The 17,981-nt window shown below is 50.6% G+C and overlaps 5 protein-coding genes across 5 annotated transcripts; 4 read left to right on the forward strand and 1 right to left on the reverse strand.

The window, feature by feature from the left end:
* Positions 1-2,769: 2,769 nt before the first annotated feature.
* LOC100906894 (aldehyde dehydrogenase, dimeric NADP-preferring) lies at positions 2,770-5,538 on the forward strand. Its single transcript, XM_003746909.2, has 3 exons — positions 2,770-2,862; positions 3,329-3,447; positions 3,958-5,538. Exons 2-3 carry the CDS (start codon positions 3,345-3,347, stop codon positions 5,406-5,408), a joined length of 1,554 nt encoding a protein of 517 aa, XP_003746957.1. The 5' UTR covers positions 2,770-2,862; positions 3,329-3,344; the 3' UTR covers positions 5,409-5,538.
* A 326-nt stretch (positions 5,539-5,864) lies between these two features.
* On the forward strand, positions 5,865-7,462 carry Atg5 (autophagy protein 5). The gene is made up of 5 exons (XM_003746911.1): positions 5,865-6,035; positions 6,316-6,471; positions 6,588-6,794; positions 6,885-7,010; positions 7,154-7,462. The coding sequence occupies exons 2-5, from the start codon at positions 6,316-6,318 to the stop codon at positions 7,460-7,462; spliced, it is 798 nt and encodes a 265-aa protein (XP_003746959.1). The 5' UTR covers positions 5,865-6,035.
* Positions 7,463-8,412: 950 nt separating this feature from the next.
* On the forward strand, positions 8,413-10,038 carry LOC100907329 (aldehyde dehydrogenase, dimeric NADP-preferring-like). Its single transcript, XM_029112476.1, has 2 exons — positions 8,413-8,515; positions 8,606-10,038. The coding sequence occupies exons 1-2, from the start codon at positions 8,413-8,415 to the stop codon at positions 10,036-10,038; spliced, it is 1,536 nt and encodes a 511-aa protein (XP_028968309.1).
* Positions 10,039-10,397: 359 nt separating this feature from the next.
* Positions 10,398-13,091, reverse strand: LOC108864710 (uncharacterized). The gene is made up of 5 exons (XM_018640864.1): positions 11,898-13,091; positions 11,665-11,781; positions 11,289-11,546; positions 10,915-11,166; positions 10,398-10,811 (listed from the first exon to the last, which is right to left on the reverse strand). Exons 1-5 carry the CDS (start codon positions 13,089-13,091, stop codon positions 10,398-10,400), a joined length of 2,235 nt encoding a protein of 744 aa, XP_018496380.1.
* Positions 13,092-14,548: 1,457 nt separating this feature from the next.
* Positions 14,549-16,083, forward strand: LOC100907472 (BTB/POZ domain-containing protein kctd15-like). Its single transcript, XM_018640865.2, has 5 exons — positions 14,549-14,622; positions 14,746-14,850; positions 14,963-15,166; positions 15,343-15,677; positions 15,803-16,083. The coding sequence occupies exons 1-5, from the start codon at positions 14,549-14,551 to the stop codon at positions 16,081-16,083; spliced, it is 999 nt and encodes a 332-aa protein (XP_018496381.2).
* Positions 16,084-17,981: the final 1,898 nt, after the last annotated feature.

Genomic DNA, 17,981 nt, shown 5'->3' on the forward strand with positions numbered 1-17,981 from the left:
CATGCAATAATCATACAAACATCCATGAGCGGAGCGACGGCGGAGTGACGGCGGGCTCTGCTTGGAGGATGATTGTTTGGGACTGAATGCCGTTTCAGAACGGTGATTTTTGTTTCCCCGTAGGTTCACGATGATGAATGACATAAAACGACAAATCGCATCGGATTCCAGCAGGCAGCAGAGAACCGCGAAACTTAACTCGTGCGAAAGAGAGACCGAGGGAAGTTGGCGTCCGATTAAGGAAAGATTGTGCCGTGGGCAATATGCCTGCCAGCTTATTTCTTTTGCATCCCTTTCTTTTGCAGCGTGGAAAAATTGCGTTCAGTAAAAACGCGATGATTGACGCTACCGGACACTATGTCGAATGAAACTTCCCCTGTCAAAGGAAGACACGCGGTATATTTCGGCTAATTTCCTTCCTCCGAGGCTGATTACAGCATTCTGAGTTGCGTTGTCCGCGGATTTCTCACAGAGTCGGAACCGATGTCCCGTACGACGCGCTTCTCGTTGGCAATAGCTCTTTCGCTATATCAATCTGAGAAGCCGAATCCCTAATGAAAGCCGTGCGGCGATGGACAACATCAATCAGTACGACAACTGTGACGGGGAAATCAGATGTTCCGGGCTGCAACCCCTGAGCGATCTATAAATATGTGCCGCTCAGCTAGTGAAGTCATATATCCTCACTAACAGCGGCCCTCAATAACGACAGAACCCCTCACTGTGCTGTTTCAGGGCGAACCAAACTTATGGGAGAGATTTTTGTGGGGACGATGTTTTGAGTCGCGTTGCTTCCGCTGTCGCTCATTTATGTAAGGTTTCGATTCAAGGTATGTCTATAAGAAAGAAAGTTTCTTTTTCTCGTTCTGCTCATAGTTATGCCAGATTCATATCCCGATATACTGCATGATCATCCTCGGGAATCATTCGACGAGGCCGATTTTCATGCGGACTTGCTCAAGTCAGGAAATCCTCGATATTCTCTTTGAGCACGATTCGACAAAGTCGGGGCTGGAGTAGTCCAGGAGATGAATGCGGGAGCTTGTTCCCCCGGACAATGTTCGAAAAATGAACGAATGTCACAATTCTTTCCAATCGACCCGATTGATTTCGGAGCCACCATTTTCGTCATCGTGCACTCCTTCCAAGTTGAACGAACATTATGCTAAATCAGCTTGATAAATTTTGATTGATTCATGCTCTTGCCTACATTAATTCCGAATTCGACCATCCCCGACGAGCACTCCTAAGTGAGGCAAATACTCAGGACAAAGTGTTTTGAGCTCAGCTCGTGTACGACGGTCATCTCGAATGCCCTTGCCTTGCGCGGGAGGACGGATTCTCCCGATGAGTCCGAGCCTCACCATGAAACAAGTGGTTGTGGTCCGCTCGAATAGGCACATCTGGAATGATTCGTAAATATCTCTCAAGCTGTCATTTTCTGTCTGACTTCTTATCTTCTAAAGCTCGCCTACCCAGATCGACGACAGATCGAGTACAGACAAACTTCCTAGGTACGTCGCCTCGACTCACGTCGCCTCGACTCACGTCGACCTCATACTCTAACCATCCTCTCCTGTCCGAGTAATGGGTCGGTACATTCTAGGATAATAGTGCCGGATATGTACGAGGTAGAGTGACGGTCGACGACTCAATCGTTTCCCTTGATTGGACAGGCTCGAAAGAACTTCAGAGAAAGGCATCCCGATCGCTCCTCGGAGATCATTGAAATCGTAGATAGCGATCTCTCTCTGTATCGCAACAATTTAGAAGACGATGAGGAGCAGGTTAGATCAGACAAGCGCTTTCCCAAAAAGAGAAAGATTCGATTGAAAATTGTTGTGACAAGAGTCGAATCGAAGGACTTCTGGATAAGATCATCCACCAGCCGAGCGACGAACATGCATACCAAGTCTTCGCTGCCGTACCTAGAAAAGCATCTGCCCGCTCGCCGGAGAATCCATCCTCGATTCACGTCGTCCCGCGACTAACGTCGGTTCGTCGCGAACCAATTAATGGCGTAAGAGGAATTTCAACTGTATTTCCGACTGTCGACTTCAGAATCCACAATCGGTCTCGCCGCTTGGAAGCGGTTGAATGTGTACGTGAGAACAGCATTGCCTGTGCAGTGCCATGCTCCATTCAAAACCTTCGTGAGAGCTCGGTCGGAAAGAGCTTCGAGAGGTCCGGAGGTTTCCCAGCTCCGAAATTCCGTTTTTCGTTTCGCGCGATGGATCAGTTCGAAGTACGATCATGAGTTCGTGTTGTCCGGAGGCAAACATAGCCTCCTTTAGTTGGGCCAGCTGCCATCCCATAATCCTGAAGGTGTTTTGTTGGTAGGAGTATAGGCTCCCGGGCTTCTGAAACCTATCGGAGACCCCTCTTGTATTGTACTTTATTGTATTGGATTGTATTGCTCCTCTAATGTCGGGTCACAGAATCTTCCCTGGAACGTTTCTCTCTGACGGCTGGCGCTTGCGTGCGACGGAGTATAATTGGCTACTCTCTTTTCGGCTTTCTATTACGATGACCTTGGAACCAGCGGGCTTATGTGTCTACCGCGCGAAACGTGCGTTCTTCGCTGTTCAGAAAACTTCCCGCCGTTTCCATTCGAATTACAGACCTACACCCTCGAGGTTACCAGTCCCTGGTCTCAGGGAATTCTGTTCTCCCTCTCGGAGACCATCACTTCCCAGATTCCTCACAGAGCTTATACAAGCACTCTCTTTCCCCGACGAGAGTCGACGACCCTCTCCCGTCGACATCAACACAGCCCCACACGACAAAGCGACACCTTTCCGAAACATCCGGTCGTCCTCCACTCAAAGATAGTTGGAAACCGCTTGAGGCGTTGACTAAGCCGTAAGCAGCCTGTTACTGTTATCTGTTTATTTTCGTTTAGTCACGATTCGATCCTTTCGGCTCCACAAGTTCTGAGTGAGTAAGGTGTAGTCTAGGTGGCTGATCGAGGACTTGCTCAGATTAGCGGTTCGAAGCGTCAATCAAACGGCTGACATTCACTTCCTCGGTGCGAAACTTCCGGAGTCTGACCTGTGAAAATCGAGTAGTCTCTGGATTTAGTTTTCCAACATTACGCGCCATCCAAGAGCACAGGTCTTGACTGAAATATCATAGAAGTCAGATACGAACCGCGGACGAGTAATCGGCCGCTTCATCTTACTTCATCCGGTGCGTGGCCTTGAGCTTCGACGGTGCCGATGCGCGGTCAATCGCGTATTCGCGTTCTTCATCCGACGTTGATGTTATTCGAGTCTTTCACGGTCTTTCGCTGGTATTTCTGAGGAATTTTATCCTTTTTTGTCCACAGCATCATCACATCGGAAATGGCAGAGGCGGCGAAACCGTTTCACATTCTGGATGGCGGGGAAAAAGTGGAAACGAAGTACACCGGCCAAATCGACAAACTTCGGGCGACCTTCGCTTCAGGTCAGAATCTTATCCATTTATCAGACTCCCCAGGTGGAGATGATTCAACCGATCCGCAACATCCGAAGCTATCTCGGTCAGCGCTCCTAGGGCAGCTCCGGAGCTCTACTCGGATTGAACGATTGACATATGCCTCGCTTAGTTTATCATAATCAGTCTCAATCCGCAATCATTTTGGGAAACGAATGGAGTCTACCGCGAGCGATGGGAGCGAACGGAGTTTACCCCGGGCGATGAAAGCTCACCGCATTGGGTTGACTTGACCATTTGGAGGCCTCCGGCCGCTGGCTGGACGTCGGAGCCATGATGATAATGGAACAAAACTTGAGAAAAATTGGAGAGTCAGCTTCGGCAAAGTTGAAAAGAACCCGGCATGTTTACGCGAGAATATAATTGCTCTCTTTGTGGAAGTTTCTTGGAAGCACTCCCGGAAGACGTACCAATCAATCTCAGACCAATGAACGATCCGCTTCATTGCTGTCGTCTCAAATTCTGACTCATCTCTTACAGGACGCACCAGAAACATCAAATGGCGTGTCGAACAACTGAAGCAGCTCGAGCGTTTCTTCTCGGAGAATCGCGACGCGATGATTGAGGCGCTGGATAAAGATCTGAGCAAGAATAAGATGGAGAGCGTTCTTTTCGAACTCGAAGTCACTCTCAATGAAGTCAAGGGTGCCTTGTCAGATATACACGATTGGGTCAAACCCGAGCCCGTCGGGAAGAATCCCATGACTGTCCTAGACAAGCCGTACATTCACAGTGAACCCTTGGGAGTGTGTCTGATCATGGGAGCGTGGAACTATCCGGTCAATCTCGCGATAGCCCCCGCTATCGGAGCGATTGCCGCCGGGAACGCCGTGGTTCTGAAGCCTTCTGATCTCTCACCGGCGACGGCTTTGCTCATGGAGAAACTGACCGACTACTTGGACCCTGATGCCTTCTTGGTGGTCAATGGAGGAATCCCGGAAACAACGGAGCTGTTGAAGGAGAAATTCGACCATATTTTCTATACGGGATCCGTGAACGTGGGCAAGATCGTTCACGCTGCGGCCCAGAAGCACCTGACGCCGGTCGTTCTCGAACTCGGAGGAAAGTCGCCGGTGTTCATCGATGCAAGCGCGGATTTGGAAATCTCGGTCAGGCGGATTCTATGGGGCAAGTGGATCAACGCCGGGCAGACATGTGTGGCTCCTGATTACATCCTCTGTACTGAGGCAATCTACGACAGAATAATCGACATCTGCAAAACTGTGGCAGTCGAATTCTTCGGCGACAACCCCAAGGAATCCAAAGATTTCGGGAGGATCGTCACGCCGCGTCACGCTAAGAGACTGGAAAGCCTACTGCAAGACGTCGACGCCGCTGTAGGGGGAGACTCGGACACGAACAACCGTTATGTGGCACCAACGGTTCTCCGAAACGTCAAGAAAACTGATCCCATCATGCGGGAGGAGATTTTCGGACCGATCCTGCCGGTGCTGAAGACGGCAGATTTGACTGAAGCGATCGAATACATCAACTCGCGCGACAAACCCTTGACGGCCTATGTTTTCGCGAAGGATAGCCGCGTTATCAAACGCTTCATCCAGGAGACGACATCGGGATCCGTCTGCGTGAATGACGTCGTCGTCCAGCTGTCCCTCGACACGCTACCCTTCGGTGGCGTTGGGAATTCCGGAATCGGGAAATACCACGGCAAGCATTCTTTCGATTGCTACAGCAACAAGAAAGCTGTACTACAGAGAGACTTCAACCCCATCGGAGAAATGTTGGGCAAAAAACGATACCCTCCGTACACGGATGGTAAACTGAAACTTTTCCAACAACTCTTGCTGAAGCGATCGAATCCTTTGGCTTTCGCTTGTAAAGCCGTCCCATATGCGATTGGAGCTGCTCTCGGGGCCGGCGGCGTTTTCCTTTATCAGTATCTAACGACGGTGACCGAGCAGAAGCAGTGAGATTCCCACGGCATGGCTCCCGGGATGAGTTTTTAAAGATAAGATTCCGCAGCGGCTGAAATGCTTACAGTGTATTGTTATACCGGCGATGCCGGCGACTCGAAGTTCGATATAAATCAATTTACGGTTTCGAATCCCTATTCTCCTCCTTTATCATTGCCATACGAGGGCACGGTTCGTATCCTTATTCGTGGTCCAAAGATCGGTCTCCACTTCGTCCCTTCCCTGTCGAGACCTTCCGCGAGTCACCGCGAGGATAAGACTCCAACAGCGGTTGTGGGAGTTTCGGGAAGGCACCGAGCTCGTCAACATCGAAAATCCATTTTATATTACCAATTCCGATTCCGGGATTGCGTGATGCGTAATCGAGATACACAAATCAATGATGACGGTGCGCGCCCTTGGGCGGAACATACAAGCCAACAGAGATCACAAGCAGCAGACACGTCAATACAATCAGACTATACGCAGAGAAGTTGAGCGAAATTCGAAGGAGATCCTATCCTGTTCAATCATCGTAGATAGGTGATTCCATCACGGACTCGAGTGCTTCAGGACAGCCTGTAATCTCGAAAACCCCGTGGATACAGTCACGAACCCGTCCCAGGACCGGGAGCTCGGCTCAAGGTAGGCAGAGAAGCGCAGACTCTATTTTCTCTTCTACCGCGAGAATCGAGAACTCCCACTCTCAACTCTCTCTCGAGTCCGAGCTCCAGTTACCCACCATGATGCTCAAAGTAACGATTCATGGATTTCCTTACCGCTGAATATTGAGTCATGTCGGAATTCGAATTCCTGCCTCCCTGAATATCTGTCGGAGCTACGCTCCGCCATTCCCCTCCGTATGTGATCATTTTCTTGTCGGGGAATCCTGCGGTATTCTCAGGAGATATCATTCGATTCTCAGATGTCGGAGGATCGAGACGTCATCGAAGCCATTTGGTCTGGGAGCATACCCGCTTGCTTCAAGCTTGCAAGCCATGAATGCACTTCGCTCCAGAATCCGGAACCATTTTTCGCTATGCTTCCGAGGATATCCTATCTACCTCTACTGTGGGAAAAAGTTCGTTTCTAATCGTTCCATGGCCGTTCTGAACATCGCCGCCACCTGATGACTGGCGATAGTGATTAGAGAACTTTTGCGAAGACTCATTCCGTGATAACCCGAGCGTGTTTTAGATTCAACGTCACTTCGCTCATTTTGTGACGGAAGAAAGCCGGTCGTCACCAATCTGGCTAGAATATAACCTCGTGCCGCTCCGTTGGCAGTACCCGATCGGGCTGCTATTTGATCTCCTTGGGGAGAAAGCCACTCTTCCCTGGAATATCACGGTCCACTTCAATGATTTCCCTGTGAAAGAAGTTCTGGCCTGCCCTTCGCGCCAGGTGAGCTTGGACTTGCTCCCGGGAGAACATCTCGGGTTGATCATAAACCTTGACCATGACCGGGTAAACAGCATCCCTCGTTTATTAAAGGTCGCAGAGGCGCAGTTCCTGAACAGTATCAAGGAAGCGGATTTCCTGAAAACCCGGAAAAAAGTCATGAATACGATGACGCAAGGTGAACGACGGCAGATGACCGCAGCCCTTCACAGTTTGAGAGTGAGTGCCGGATCATGGGGCTTGGGCTTTTCGTCTGAGCGGAAATGATCCATGAGGGGGATTCTCGGTTTCATCTGTTCTGAACATGTCGCCAAGATGGATCTGAGCCTCGGTAAGTAATATCGGTATCCCTGATTTTTCAGACTGAGAACTTCTGGGCCGTTAATCGGAAGCTCATGTTCACTGGAGAGCCCTGGAAGCATGTGCCGCTGCGGGTCTTTCTATCGGAAAATTGTCGCCAACTCCAAAAATTGGTCGGTATCAGCAACGCCGAGAACGAGCCCCTGACCCTCCGGGAGGTTCTCAACGATTGGATTCAGGAGTTTTCAGACGAGAGATACGAGGTTCTCCTGCATGGTGTGCCAGCCCCACTGGAAGCCCCTCTGCAATGGTTGGGTGTAAACATGAGTTACGCCGACAACTTCCTTTATGTAGTCGTGAGACCGAAATAACGCACATGTGAGAAAGAAGTACCGGAGCTCCGGGATCTGTTGTACATAGAACTGTATTTGATGGTGGAGATAACGAGAATGATTATTATTATTTTATTATACTCAATAAAGAGAACAGTGATAAAGCCATTGGACGTTTTTTTCCGCGATGTTAGGATGATCATTATTCTTTCTCGTGTTGCGTTGCCCAGCGAAACATATATAATATTCGATTTGTTTCCCTGTTACTTGATACTCTCCGGCGAGGGGGGCCTCCTCTCCTTCCGACCGGGCGTCATCCTCACGAATTTTGTATCTCGGTCCAGGAAGCAGGATTTCATGAAACACAAGCCATCAGTCATCGCGGTCATGTATTCCCTCCTCCGTCGACAAGCTTTAGCCGCTCATAGCCAGAAAGCAAAATTCAGAAACTAATCGATCGATGTGATCTATATTCAGCGAGGACAATTCGCAATCTTGTAAGGATACAAGGCCGTATTCAAAAGCTTCGGATTCAATCTCGAGGATCTCTAACAAATCATCTACTTCAATATTCCGAGTCAAAGAGGATGGGGCAAACCAATGAAGTTTTTTTCTCGTACTCAAGTAAGGATGGAGCAGAGCATGCCTGCGGACTTCAGCATCAAGATGCTCGTTCAGCTCCTCGAGGAGCTCTACCGATCCATACGGAGAAAGTTTTCTCGAAACAGAGACTTTTCTCAAGCTCGACGCAGTCAACGCCACACTCTTCACGAACTGTGCTCTCCCTGCGACCTTGAAACCTACTCAAAAGAGAATTTCGGCGAGCTTGAGTGACTCAGAGATCGGTGCGGAGCTCCCTCGGTCCTTGCTTAACTTTTTAAAGTCAGGCCGTGTATCGTTTAGATTCTTCGGTATTTCCCCATTGCAAATAAGCTTCTCGGCAATCTCCGTCTCCTGTGAGGCGATCGCGAATATTTACAGAAAAATCAATGTCCGACGCCGTGATTCCTTTCCACACTCTCGGTGCTGAGGAGAGAGTTCATACGAAGTACACGGATCGACTCGACAGACTGCGACGATCCTTCGCTTCCGGTAAGTCGAGGTACGCGGATGTGGAACTGACACATCGGCGGAGACTCGGTATTCAGAGAGAGAGAGATACGAATGATTTCCCCCTTGCAGGCAAAACGAAAAGCGTGAAATGGCGTATTCAACAATTAAAAGCTATGAGACGATTCCTGGAGGATCATCGCGGAGCATTCAAACAGGCCATGAAGAAGGATTTGAACAAAAATCCGATGGAAGCCGACTTGTTCGAAGTCGAATTTGTCATCAACGAAATCCGTGGCGCTCTACAGGAAATCCACGAGTGGGTCAAGCCGGAGCCCATTAGCCGGAACGCGCTCTCAATGCTCGACACTCTTTACATGTGGAACGAGCCCTACGGCGTCTGTCTTGTAATGGGCGCCTGGAACTATCCCGTGATGTTGACGCTGAGCCCTGGAGTCGGAGCTCTCGCCGCCGGGAATGCCGTGGTCTTCAAACCCTCCGACTTGTCTCCCGAGACCGCGGCTCTCTTCGAGAAGATGTCCGCTTACATGGACCCCGACGCCACCCTGGTGATTCCGGGGGGAATCCCGGAATCCTCAGAGCTACTGAAAGAGAAATTCGATCATATTTTCTACACTGGTTCGATCAATGGCGGCAAGATTGTCCACGCCGCGGCTCAGAGATACCTCACACCGATCGTGCTGGAGCTCGGCGGGAAGTGTCCGGTTTACATCGACAGCGATGTTGATCTTGAGGTTGCCACCAAGCGGCTTCTCTGGGGCAAGTTCGTGAACGCTGGTCAGACGTGTGTCGGTCCAGACCATGTTTTCGTTCCAGAAAAGATCTACGAGGAGTTCATTGACGTCAGCAAGCGGGTCGTAAAACAGTTCTACGGAGACGATCCCAAGAAATCCCCGGATTTCGGCCGCATCGTCAGTTCGAGACATGCGAAACGACTTCAAAATCTCCTGCAGGGATCCCAGGCGGTATTCGGGGGCGACGTCGACGTCGAAACGTGCTACGTCTCGCCGACTCTTTTGCGAGACGTGGCAATATCTGATCCTATCATGGCGGAAGAAATTTTCGGCCCAATACTACCGGTCATAAAAGTCAGGGATCTTTCCGAGGCAATCGAAATGATCAATGCACGCGACAAACCCCTCACGGCGTATGTTTTCAGTCGCGACCGAACAGTCATCGATGGCTTCATCGAGCGGACATCCTCTGGATCTGTCTGCGCGAACGATGTTCTGGTCATGCTAACCATAGACTCGGTTCCCTTCGGCGGGGTTGGGCCCTCGGGCATGGGTCGTTACCACGGGAAACATTCATTCGATTGTTTCAGTAACAAAAAGCCTGTTCTTGAGCGGGACTTCAATCCGGTCGGGGAATATCTGGGCAAGTTTCGCTATCCTCCGCAGAGCTCGCTAGGAATAGAGATTTTCCGTCAGCTGATGTGGAAGAGACCGAATCCGTTCAATTTCGTCATGTCGAGCGCTCCGTATCTGATAGGCAGCGTCGCTGGGATCGGCGCCACCCTCGTCTACCAAATGACGATGAGCTGAAGATCGAATTCGAAGTACAATCTCAGGCATTTTATATTCTCAATAAAAATGTTGATATATAATTGTTTTTGTTATCAATTTTCATACAGTAATCGAAGCGTTTTTCAATTCAATCAAAATTCGAATCAAGAATTCGGCATTCGTCTCTGTGGTGCGGTAAGAGGAAAGCATGCTTTACCATCGATGCTAGAATTTCGCTCCATTGAGAGGACGAAGGTCATGTACATGGTTCCGTGGTAATTGGCCGATCCTCGATCCGTTGGGCTCCACGCAATGTACAAGCGGTAGCGCATCGCAAATCGACGACGGACGAGCCGCCTGCAGAGTCGGATCACATCACGACGCAGCCTACTCCTTCCTCATTCGTAACTGGTGAAAAAGGAACACGTGGGTCTCTCTGCCCGGCAACCGAAAGACGATGCGAAGTCTCGATTGACGGAGAGGAAGCCCTCGAACCGAAGCGCTTGAACTGGCTCTCCGGCTCTTACAGCCTCCAGAACGGAGCTGGTGCTGCGTCGCATGCAGGACGGGAGTGTAGCCGCGATGTAAAGCATCTGGCTGTCCGTGTAATTGAGCTTTTTCGCGAGCTCTGCATACACGGCCTTCTCTGGGTGATTCATGCTCCTCCAATGAATTCGACCATGATACAGTAATTCGAAGGCTATTGCGTCGGCTTGGAGCTCGTCCCGACTCTGCAAGTCGGTATGAGAGAGTTGCTTGCCCCCTACTGTGAGTTTCTTGGTGAAGCTTTTCTCGAAACAGCTCATCCTCTGCTGTAATGGCATGCCGTCGAAATAACCGGAGACGAAATAACGGAAACCGAGTAATCTACTAATAACCAAGAAGACGATGGCAATGCCAACGCCGATAACGTACCCGAATTGGGAGAACGATGTTCGAATGCCACGAGAGCGCTCCGGTGTCGTCTCCGCCCCATGCATTGACGGCTCCGTTCTCCGTGTCGAAAGCCCGCGCCAGGGCTTTGCCGATGCCCAGACCCATCGATGCGAAGTCAAACACTCCCGGTACAGCGTCGTCCAACTCGACATAGTACGGAAACAGTGCGAACATGCTCGGGATCACGATAGCATTCAGCCCGGGATCGTAAATGGGTTCAGGGAAGTGCATCTGAATGATCCTGGAGTTAGCTCACGAGACCTTAATTCCGATCCTCGTATCGGAACAATCCGATAGCGGCTACGAGATTCTGGCTGAATAGAGGAAACGGCCATTCAAATCGATTCTCTTACCCGAGGTGGTGTCAAAATACTCCAGATCTTCCCGCTCCGCGTGTATTTCCGATAGAAGGCGGTCAGGCGGTACTCTGCCGAAGCCTTCCAGAAATGCATGATGTTCAGAAGGAAAATTCTCCGTGGCACCACGCGATGCTCGTATCCCTTCAAGTCGTCCAAGTGAGCCGGATGGCCAACATATGACATCATTGCGGCTAGCTTCCGGATCATCAACGCCTTACTCGAGGAGGGCAACCAGTTGGAGCGCACGATCAGCTGCAAAATAGGTCAGTCGAGAAGCGAGTCAGCTCGAGCCTCTGAAATGAAGGACTTCGGATCGAATCCTCATGGAAACACGCAACGATTTATATCTTCGAAAGCGGCTGAATCATACCTGGGCGATGAGTGCCTGCTGCAGGGCAACATTTTGAAGAATAGCGTCCCGAGCTCTAGGTGTGATCAGGTGACGCGCGATGAGAGCATCATATGAGTGAGGCAGGAACATCCTGGTCTGGAAAATCCTGGCTCTCATCGAGATTCTCGTAGAATTCCATGGACGGAACTGGATGACTCCAAGTTATTTTGATCGTATAGAGGAAGTACACGAATATCTCGGCAAATACGGACCTCATAGATGCAGTGAAGGTTTTCGTCCTCGCGCTTCTCGCAGTCGGGGCCGCCGTTGATCCTGCATGCTGCGTCCTCTAAGGATCCCCCGGCGTATGCCCCGAGGTGTAGGATTGTCCAGATAGTGAGGTAGTCTGTGAAAAGGTCATGGAACCGCGGATCCAAAGTGAATTCCGCGAAAGCCATCGCGTAGCCGAGGTTCTGGACTTCAACAAGCGATTCGGGTGTAATTTGGAGCAAGAATCGCAGATTGAAGTTCAGCGCTGCGGACCAATCGAGTTTGTGATCTCTCTCGAGAGACTCGAAGCTCCCGACGTACGACGAATTCAGATTTCTGAAGGAAGTAGGGTTCGAGTTAACCTCGCGGAGAAAAGTATCGACCGCCGCGAAATGACTCGCGGCCCGGGACGGCGCATCGAAAGGAAACAGCTCGAAGATCGGAGCCAAGTTTTTCGTAACGAACAGAAGTCTCTCGGCCTCATCGGTCTGCAGTGTTCCGACGATTCTGAGGAGATCTTCGCGCAGGAGCCTCATCTCTTCCCGAATATCGTCGAAAGGAGACGCGCCGGCGGCAAACAATCTCGGACGTCGCAGTGTCCTAGCAGCTTTCGCTCCTTGAATCACGATCCGCTCCGGGTTGTTCGGTAAGCCCGGTTTGACCTCGAAGTTCAGGAGCGGGGTCTCTACGCCCCAGATTAACGAGAGTTGGACCAAGGCGGAGAAGGCTGTTGAGCTCTGCGATTCATGGGGTGTACCGAGGGGAATTCCGATGTCTCCCAGGAGATCCTTGATAGTCTTCACACTTTTCCGACGCCGGTCCTCCTCATGTCGTCCTTTGCAACTCTGGTAGAATTTGAACATTTGAACTTCAGAGTCTCGAACTTTCGCCGTTTGAAATCTGTCCTGATAGCTGACGAAGAGACGTTCGAGCAATTCGATCGCCATAGTGTCAAGGTATCTCATGAGTCTCGAGCGGTAAGAAGTGACTTTCGAGAAGCCGGGGTCCTCATGGACACACGCGAAGCCATAGAAATCTTCGCACTGGGGCCGCCACTCTCTGATGCTGTGCTTTATAACATCGACGTACGTGTCGGTCATTTCACTCCCATCGATTCTGTCGCACAACGTCCCCACAAGAAGTAGGTACACAATGGCTCTCAACGGAGAGCGATCCAGACTTCGCAATAAGGCCATCACGACTTTTCCCGGGAAATTTTCTCAAAGAGCGTCCAGTTCTAGGAACTCGAGGTGGCATCATCAGATTATCTCAAGGTCCTCAGACACGCTCTACCCCCGGGAGTTCGGAAGCTCCCAGCTGCCTTGTCGTCAACTTCGTCGTCCCTTAGCCGTTCCGGATAATGACGCTGACGGATGGAATAACGCGCGCAGACCATTCCATGGAGCTCTGGAGGAAAGCTTTATTTGGGCGGGGAAAAAACGGCGACGAATATCCAGCGAAACTGGGACTGATCGAAGAACGCTGTTCGTGAGAATATTCGAGGGATCGACGCAATAAATTTCGAACTGTAGTTGTTCACTGTGTTCTGATTCTGATCAATTATCGCTATCTTGTTCCTGAGAGAAGTAGGATCACCTGACATATCCGATATCCACTCCGTCTCTCGCTTCACTCGATTTATCTTATGATTCGTCCAGCGTGTTCCTGACACCCCAGCTCGGAGACGGAATATACTCTTTCCGAGAACCCCGATAGGAGCTGAGAAAGACAACCGACGTGAAGTTGCGTTCGACGAGGACTCAAGCTGAGGCGAATCTTCGAGATAACCATCGTCGACAAAAATTTTCCGTAAGCATGGCTCGGCACCCTTCATGAGCTCGCTCGAGAAACACGTTTGAGACTTCCGAAGTCGGATTTTCTCAGTTTTGTCGCTTATGCATTGTAGCTTCGAGTGAATCACGGACCTGAGAGTCCGTGGTTCCCGAACCGTTGAACTCCTAAGCGAGTCTTCTTGGGACATTCGTAGGAATGCTCAGAGACCGGATACCCAAACCAGTTTGGGATGATGATAGATTATCAATAAGGGTTTTCATCAAGTCGGGGTCGGAACCACCATCCAGACCATCAGCAATGCTTCCTCTTCCTGATAATTGCGTCAATACGGGAGACAGGGTCGTTCTCTGAGCTCCTGCGGAACCACGCTCGGAATGCTGTCGTGATGACGGCACCTCCGAGATGTCTCGAGATTATTTCGGACTATCTCTTCGGTACGGGAGGCAACCTCTTCGCGGATCGAGTGGAGAATCGTGTGAAATCGGAAGAATCTCATTGGGCACTCATTCCGCCCCTGCTTCCATCGGGAGTTCGTGATTTAGGATTTGAGCTGTCGGACCTCGTCTCCGAATGGCTCGTGTTGCCTACGGTGACAAGAGACCTTCACTGATGGATTTGAAAAATTTTCTCCGCTCCCGATATCGCGGACGTGAATAGCTCGCCTTCAGGAGCACATGCGCGTTGTGAGCGGGGAACTGATGGGAATCCGACGAATCCTGACGAGCTCCAGGGGCGTGGCTTGCGTTCGATCCTCCTCCCATTTCAGCGTGAACGGCTCCAGTACGCATCTACCGCCTTTCCCGCCTCCTGAGAGTCATCCTGATTGTGATGGTCGAGGGATCTCTCACTTGTCGGCATCATGTCCCGTGCTCCGAGCGGGGATCGGTCTCCGAGTCGCTCACCACCAGCTCTGTCGACCTTGCTATCGAACAGGTAAGTTCTTGAGAGACAATTGCTTCTGCGCCATCTCACCCTTGTGTGACGGAACCGAAGCAGAGAGCAGAGCAATGAGGATTATCGAGCTGCATTCCGCATTGGATCCGCTTATTTTCCCAGCGGTCGGGATTTCAAGGAGAGTCTGCGACTAGGCGATTTTCTACCGCGCAGAGGCAGCCGGAGGTCTTCTGCCATGCTGAACCACAACTTGGAGAACTCACCGCGGTAAGGCCGCGCATCAATGGCAAGCGCTTGATGCTTGATGACGATGCTGATGATGATGATTAAATCGCTTCCCTCGAAGCAAGAAATCTGATTTACCATCCCCATTCCGTAGGTCGTGGGTGGACCATAAGTTCTTGCAGATGGCTGCCGCAGCAGCCGCGACACCCGCGACAAGTTCCGGCGGTGATCTATTCGCTCCGGACACACCGAAGATCTCGGGTATCCCTTGCGCAGCCGCTCCGTCCCGCTACACTGCCCCGGTGCACATCGATGTGGGCGGTGTGACTTACACATCATCCTTGGAGACCCTCACGAGGTTCGCGGGCTGCTCAGTTCATGCAAACTCGAGCTCCTCCCGATTCGATGAACGCTGATCTCGTTTTGGTTCTCACACTGGACGAGCTCCTAAGCTTTCGGCATCGAAACGCGAGCTCTTCGGTATCTCGCGCCGATTGATAGAATATTCTGAGCTCTTCCCCTTTTCCCATTCAGATACCCTGACTCGAAGATCGGTCGCTTATTCAACGGATCGATCCCGATAGTACTCGATACGCTGAAGCAACATTATTTCATCGATCGAGACGGCCCCACATTCCGCCACGTGCTCAACTTCCTCCGTTTCGGACGTCTGGTGCTCCCCAAGGACTTCAGCGAATTCAATTTACTAATGGAGGAAGCGAAGTTCTACGACATACCTCTACTCAACCAGGCCTTGCAAAATCTCTTGAGGAGATCGCGGAGTTCGAGTCCCGACGCCAAGCGGGCGTGTCGACGAGGAAGAACTCTGGCTCACCAATGTATTCTGCTCAGCACATCTCCTGATTTAGGTGCGTTCGGATATAAAGCTGCTCCCCCATTCGTTCCTCTTCCAAAGATACGCGGGGAGAGTCGGCACGCGGGAACCATGTGTCTGCCTTGGCTCACTTCGATATACCTGAGATGCTTCTTCCAGGAGAAAGGATTCTGGTGTCTGGAGATCGAAAGCTCGTAGAAGAGACATTCCCGGAAATAATTGACAGCTTGGAGAGCTCAACTTCCTCGACTTGGCTGAGTTCGGATTCGAATCACTTGCATCGATTCCCATTAAACGGTTTTTCGAAGTTTCAACTATTAACAACGATACAACGACTCTTGAATGACAACTTCATGCTATCAACATGCGTCAGCTGTGGGCTTGAAGGTAGAATGGGTTGCGAATATCTTTTTGTCAAGAAAGAACTATGTGATGCGTAGTCGATGTCGGACAGGGGTCCTGTGAGACAGCGAATTCTGCAATAAAATTGGAACAGTGCAATAACGTCCGATACCCTCACCGAGTACTCGATCCGGGGACGAACTTCGAGGAGCTAGCTTCATGTTCCTTGAAGCGGGTCGAGGAGGAGATCATAGCTCTGAAGATCATAGCTGTTTCTAGGATCTCCTCTGGAAGCTGATGCGGGGTCTCGATGCTCCTTGTGCCCTAAGCTGAGGGCTCGAGGAGTCGTGAAGAACTCGAGAGCCACTCATCAGTTTGAGCGACCGTGGACCTGTTCTGGAAACCACAGAAACGTCAATGAATGTTCTGTGAATGAACGTTGTGAGATGATTGATGTTTCATTCGTTGCCTTCTCGATCGAAATCAGCCCCGGTTTCGAGACGGCTCGGATGCGGAGTCTGGTTGGCTGAAGCCTGAACCTTAGAACGATAAGGAATGCTCATGATTCTGAGAAAGCGGGGAGGAATTCCGGAATCCTCTCTATTGAAGAATGGCGGTCCGACTGCACTCGGTGTGAAACAGACGCAGCAGAGGGGTGTCGGAGAGGAATGTATGGGCGCGCTCACCTAGGCGCACAAGCGTCGACACTGAGAGGTCGTTCTCATTCTCTACACTACGAATGTAGAAACGAGAAGCACCCGTATCTGGATTGGAAAAAAACTGTATACCGTGACGTCTGTCCAAACCGTTTCTTCGCTCCCATAGCAGTGACTGCGCTCGTCTGGGTGTTTTTTGCGTTATTGTCCTGATTTCTAGGCTTTTACCGAGGATGTATAGCTCGTGGATGTATTGTCTCGCTTTCTGCTTTTCTCTTTTGCATTTGGTGAATGCTTTGGTGGGGACGCCGGATTTTGTGGCGGTGAGTCTGCAACTGAACCGACTGTTTCAAGCCATCGAGGGAACACCAAAGTTGAGTAAAGAAGCTCTCAAACGTTACGCGCGCAACAATGGCAGGCTCGACTATAAACATTTCTCCAACTCCATCCTCGATCACTGTGTGGATCCCATGGAAGCCTATGCCCGGTAATGTAGATTCCTCTGACACTAAGTAGTTCGAAGTTCGGAGTGCCGCATGGCTGAAGTAGCGAGAATCTTATGCCGAAGAGACGCTCTGACGTCACTAAGACCCAAAATTTCCTTCAGAGACCACAACGTGACCGAAGCACCGTGCCTGTGGAAGTTCGTAGAAGAGGCATCACAAGACAATGTCTTCACGAATCGACCTATTGATTCCTTCTTGTTCCCAGAGTGTGCGGACTGGCTCGGACAGAAGGACAGTGTCGCGAAACATTTCGCGATCGGAATGTGGACCGTCTATGAGATGAAAGACTCCATCATCCGGGAGACTGGCATTCAAGATTGTGAAGGCGACTGGTGATTCCGAAACGTACAGATTGTAGAGCGAATCGGTAATCAGACATAAAGCTGATGGAACTCATGCTTACGTTCTTATTGAAATCGATGAATAATTTATTCGACTATCCTCAATAACTACACACGACTCGACGACTAGAATTATTCTCCCGAAAAATTCTGGTCGGTCGGGCCTATAAACCAGATCCAGAGTATCTAGTTTTTGCTTTTTACAAATACAATCGGATCCAGAGTATCTAGTTTTTGCTTTTTACAATCGGCCGCTCGTCACTCCGGAGTTGAGGTGTAGAGTTCCCAGTCGAATCATTATCCGGAGGGAATCGCCCCGGAAAATGAGTGGAGCGCTAGGCCTATCGAAAGCGGTCGATGCGACAATGGACCCTAAAAATCGGAAAGGCTGATGGTGAGTCGCAGCAAGCTAGCGTGAGCTGACAATGAGGAGCCCTCCGTGAGACTTGCTCAAGGTCGAAACGCCGCAAGTTTCAGAAATTCCAGTAGCCCA

This window comes from Galendromus occidentalis, unplaced genomic scaffold, assembly GCF_000255335.2.
Source record: "Galendromus occidentalis unplaced genomic scaffold, Mocc_1.1 scf7180000077509, whole genome shotgun sequence".
In the NCBI taxonomy this organism is placed as follows: domain Eukaryota; kingdom Metazoa; phylum Arthropoda; class Arachnida; order Mesostigmata; family Phytoseiidae; genus Galendromus; species Galendromus occidentalis.

Bases quoted from the DNA above. Each gene is read 5' to 3' on its own strand.
- LOC100906894 (XM_003746909.2), top strand. From the start codon at position 3,345: ATGGCAGAGGCGGCGAAACCGTTTCACATTCTGGATGGCGGGGAAAAA. The intron at 3,448-3,957 runs GTCAGAATCTTA...CATCTCTTACAG, and splicing joins TCGGGCGACCTTCGCTTCAG to GACGCACCAGAAACATCAAA.
- Atg5 (XM_003746911.1), top strand. From the start codon at position 6,316: ATGTCGGAGGATCGAGACGTCATCGAAGCCATTTGGTCTGGGAGCATA. The intron at 6,472-6,587 runs GTTCGTTTCTAA...AGCGTGTTTTAG, and splicing joins TACCTCTACTGTGGGAAAAA to ATTCAACGTCACTTCGCTCA. The intron at 6,795-6,884 runs GTGAGCTTGGAC...CGTTTATTAAAG, and splicing joins TGGCCTGCCCTTCGCGCCAG to GTCGCAGAGGCGCAGTTCCT.
- LOC100907329 (XM_029112476.1), top strand. From the start codon at position 8,413: ATGTCCGACGCCGTGATTCCTTTCCACACTCTCGGTGCTGAGGAGAGA. The intron at 8,516-8,605 runs GTAAGTCGAGGT...TCCCCCTTGCAG, and splicing joins GCGACGATCCTTCGCTTCCG to GCAAAACGAAAAGCGTGAAA.
- LOC108864710 (XM_018640864.1), bottom strand. From the start codon at position 13,091: ATGGCCTTATTGCGAAGTCTGGATCGCTCTCCGTTGAGAGCCATTGTG. The intron at 11,547-11,664 runs GTATGATTCAGC...CCTATTTTGCAG, and splicing joins AGCAGGCACTCATCGCCCAG to CTGATCGTGCGCTCCAACTG. The intron at 10,812-10,914 runs GTACGTTATCGG...ATGCCATTACAG, and splicing joins ACATCGTTCTCCCAATTCGG to CAGAGGATGAGCTGTTTCGA.
- LOC100907472 (XM_018640865.2), top strand. From the start codon at position 14,549: ATGTCCCGTGCTCCGAGCGGGGATCGGTCTCCGAGTCGCTCACCACCA. The intron at 14,623-14,745 runs GTAAGTTCTTGA...TTATTTTCCCAG, and splicing joins TCGACCTTGCTATCGAACAG to CGGTCGGGATTTCAAGGAGA. The intron at 14,851-14,962 runs GTAAGGCCGCGC...CCCATTCCGTAG, and splicing joins AACTTGGAGAACTCACCGCG to GTCGTGGGTGGACCATAAGT.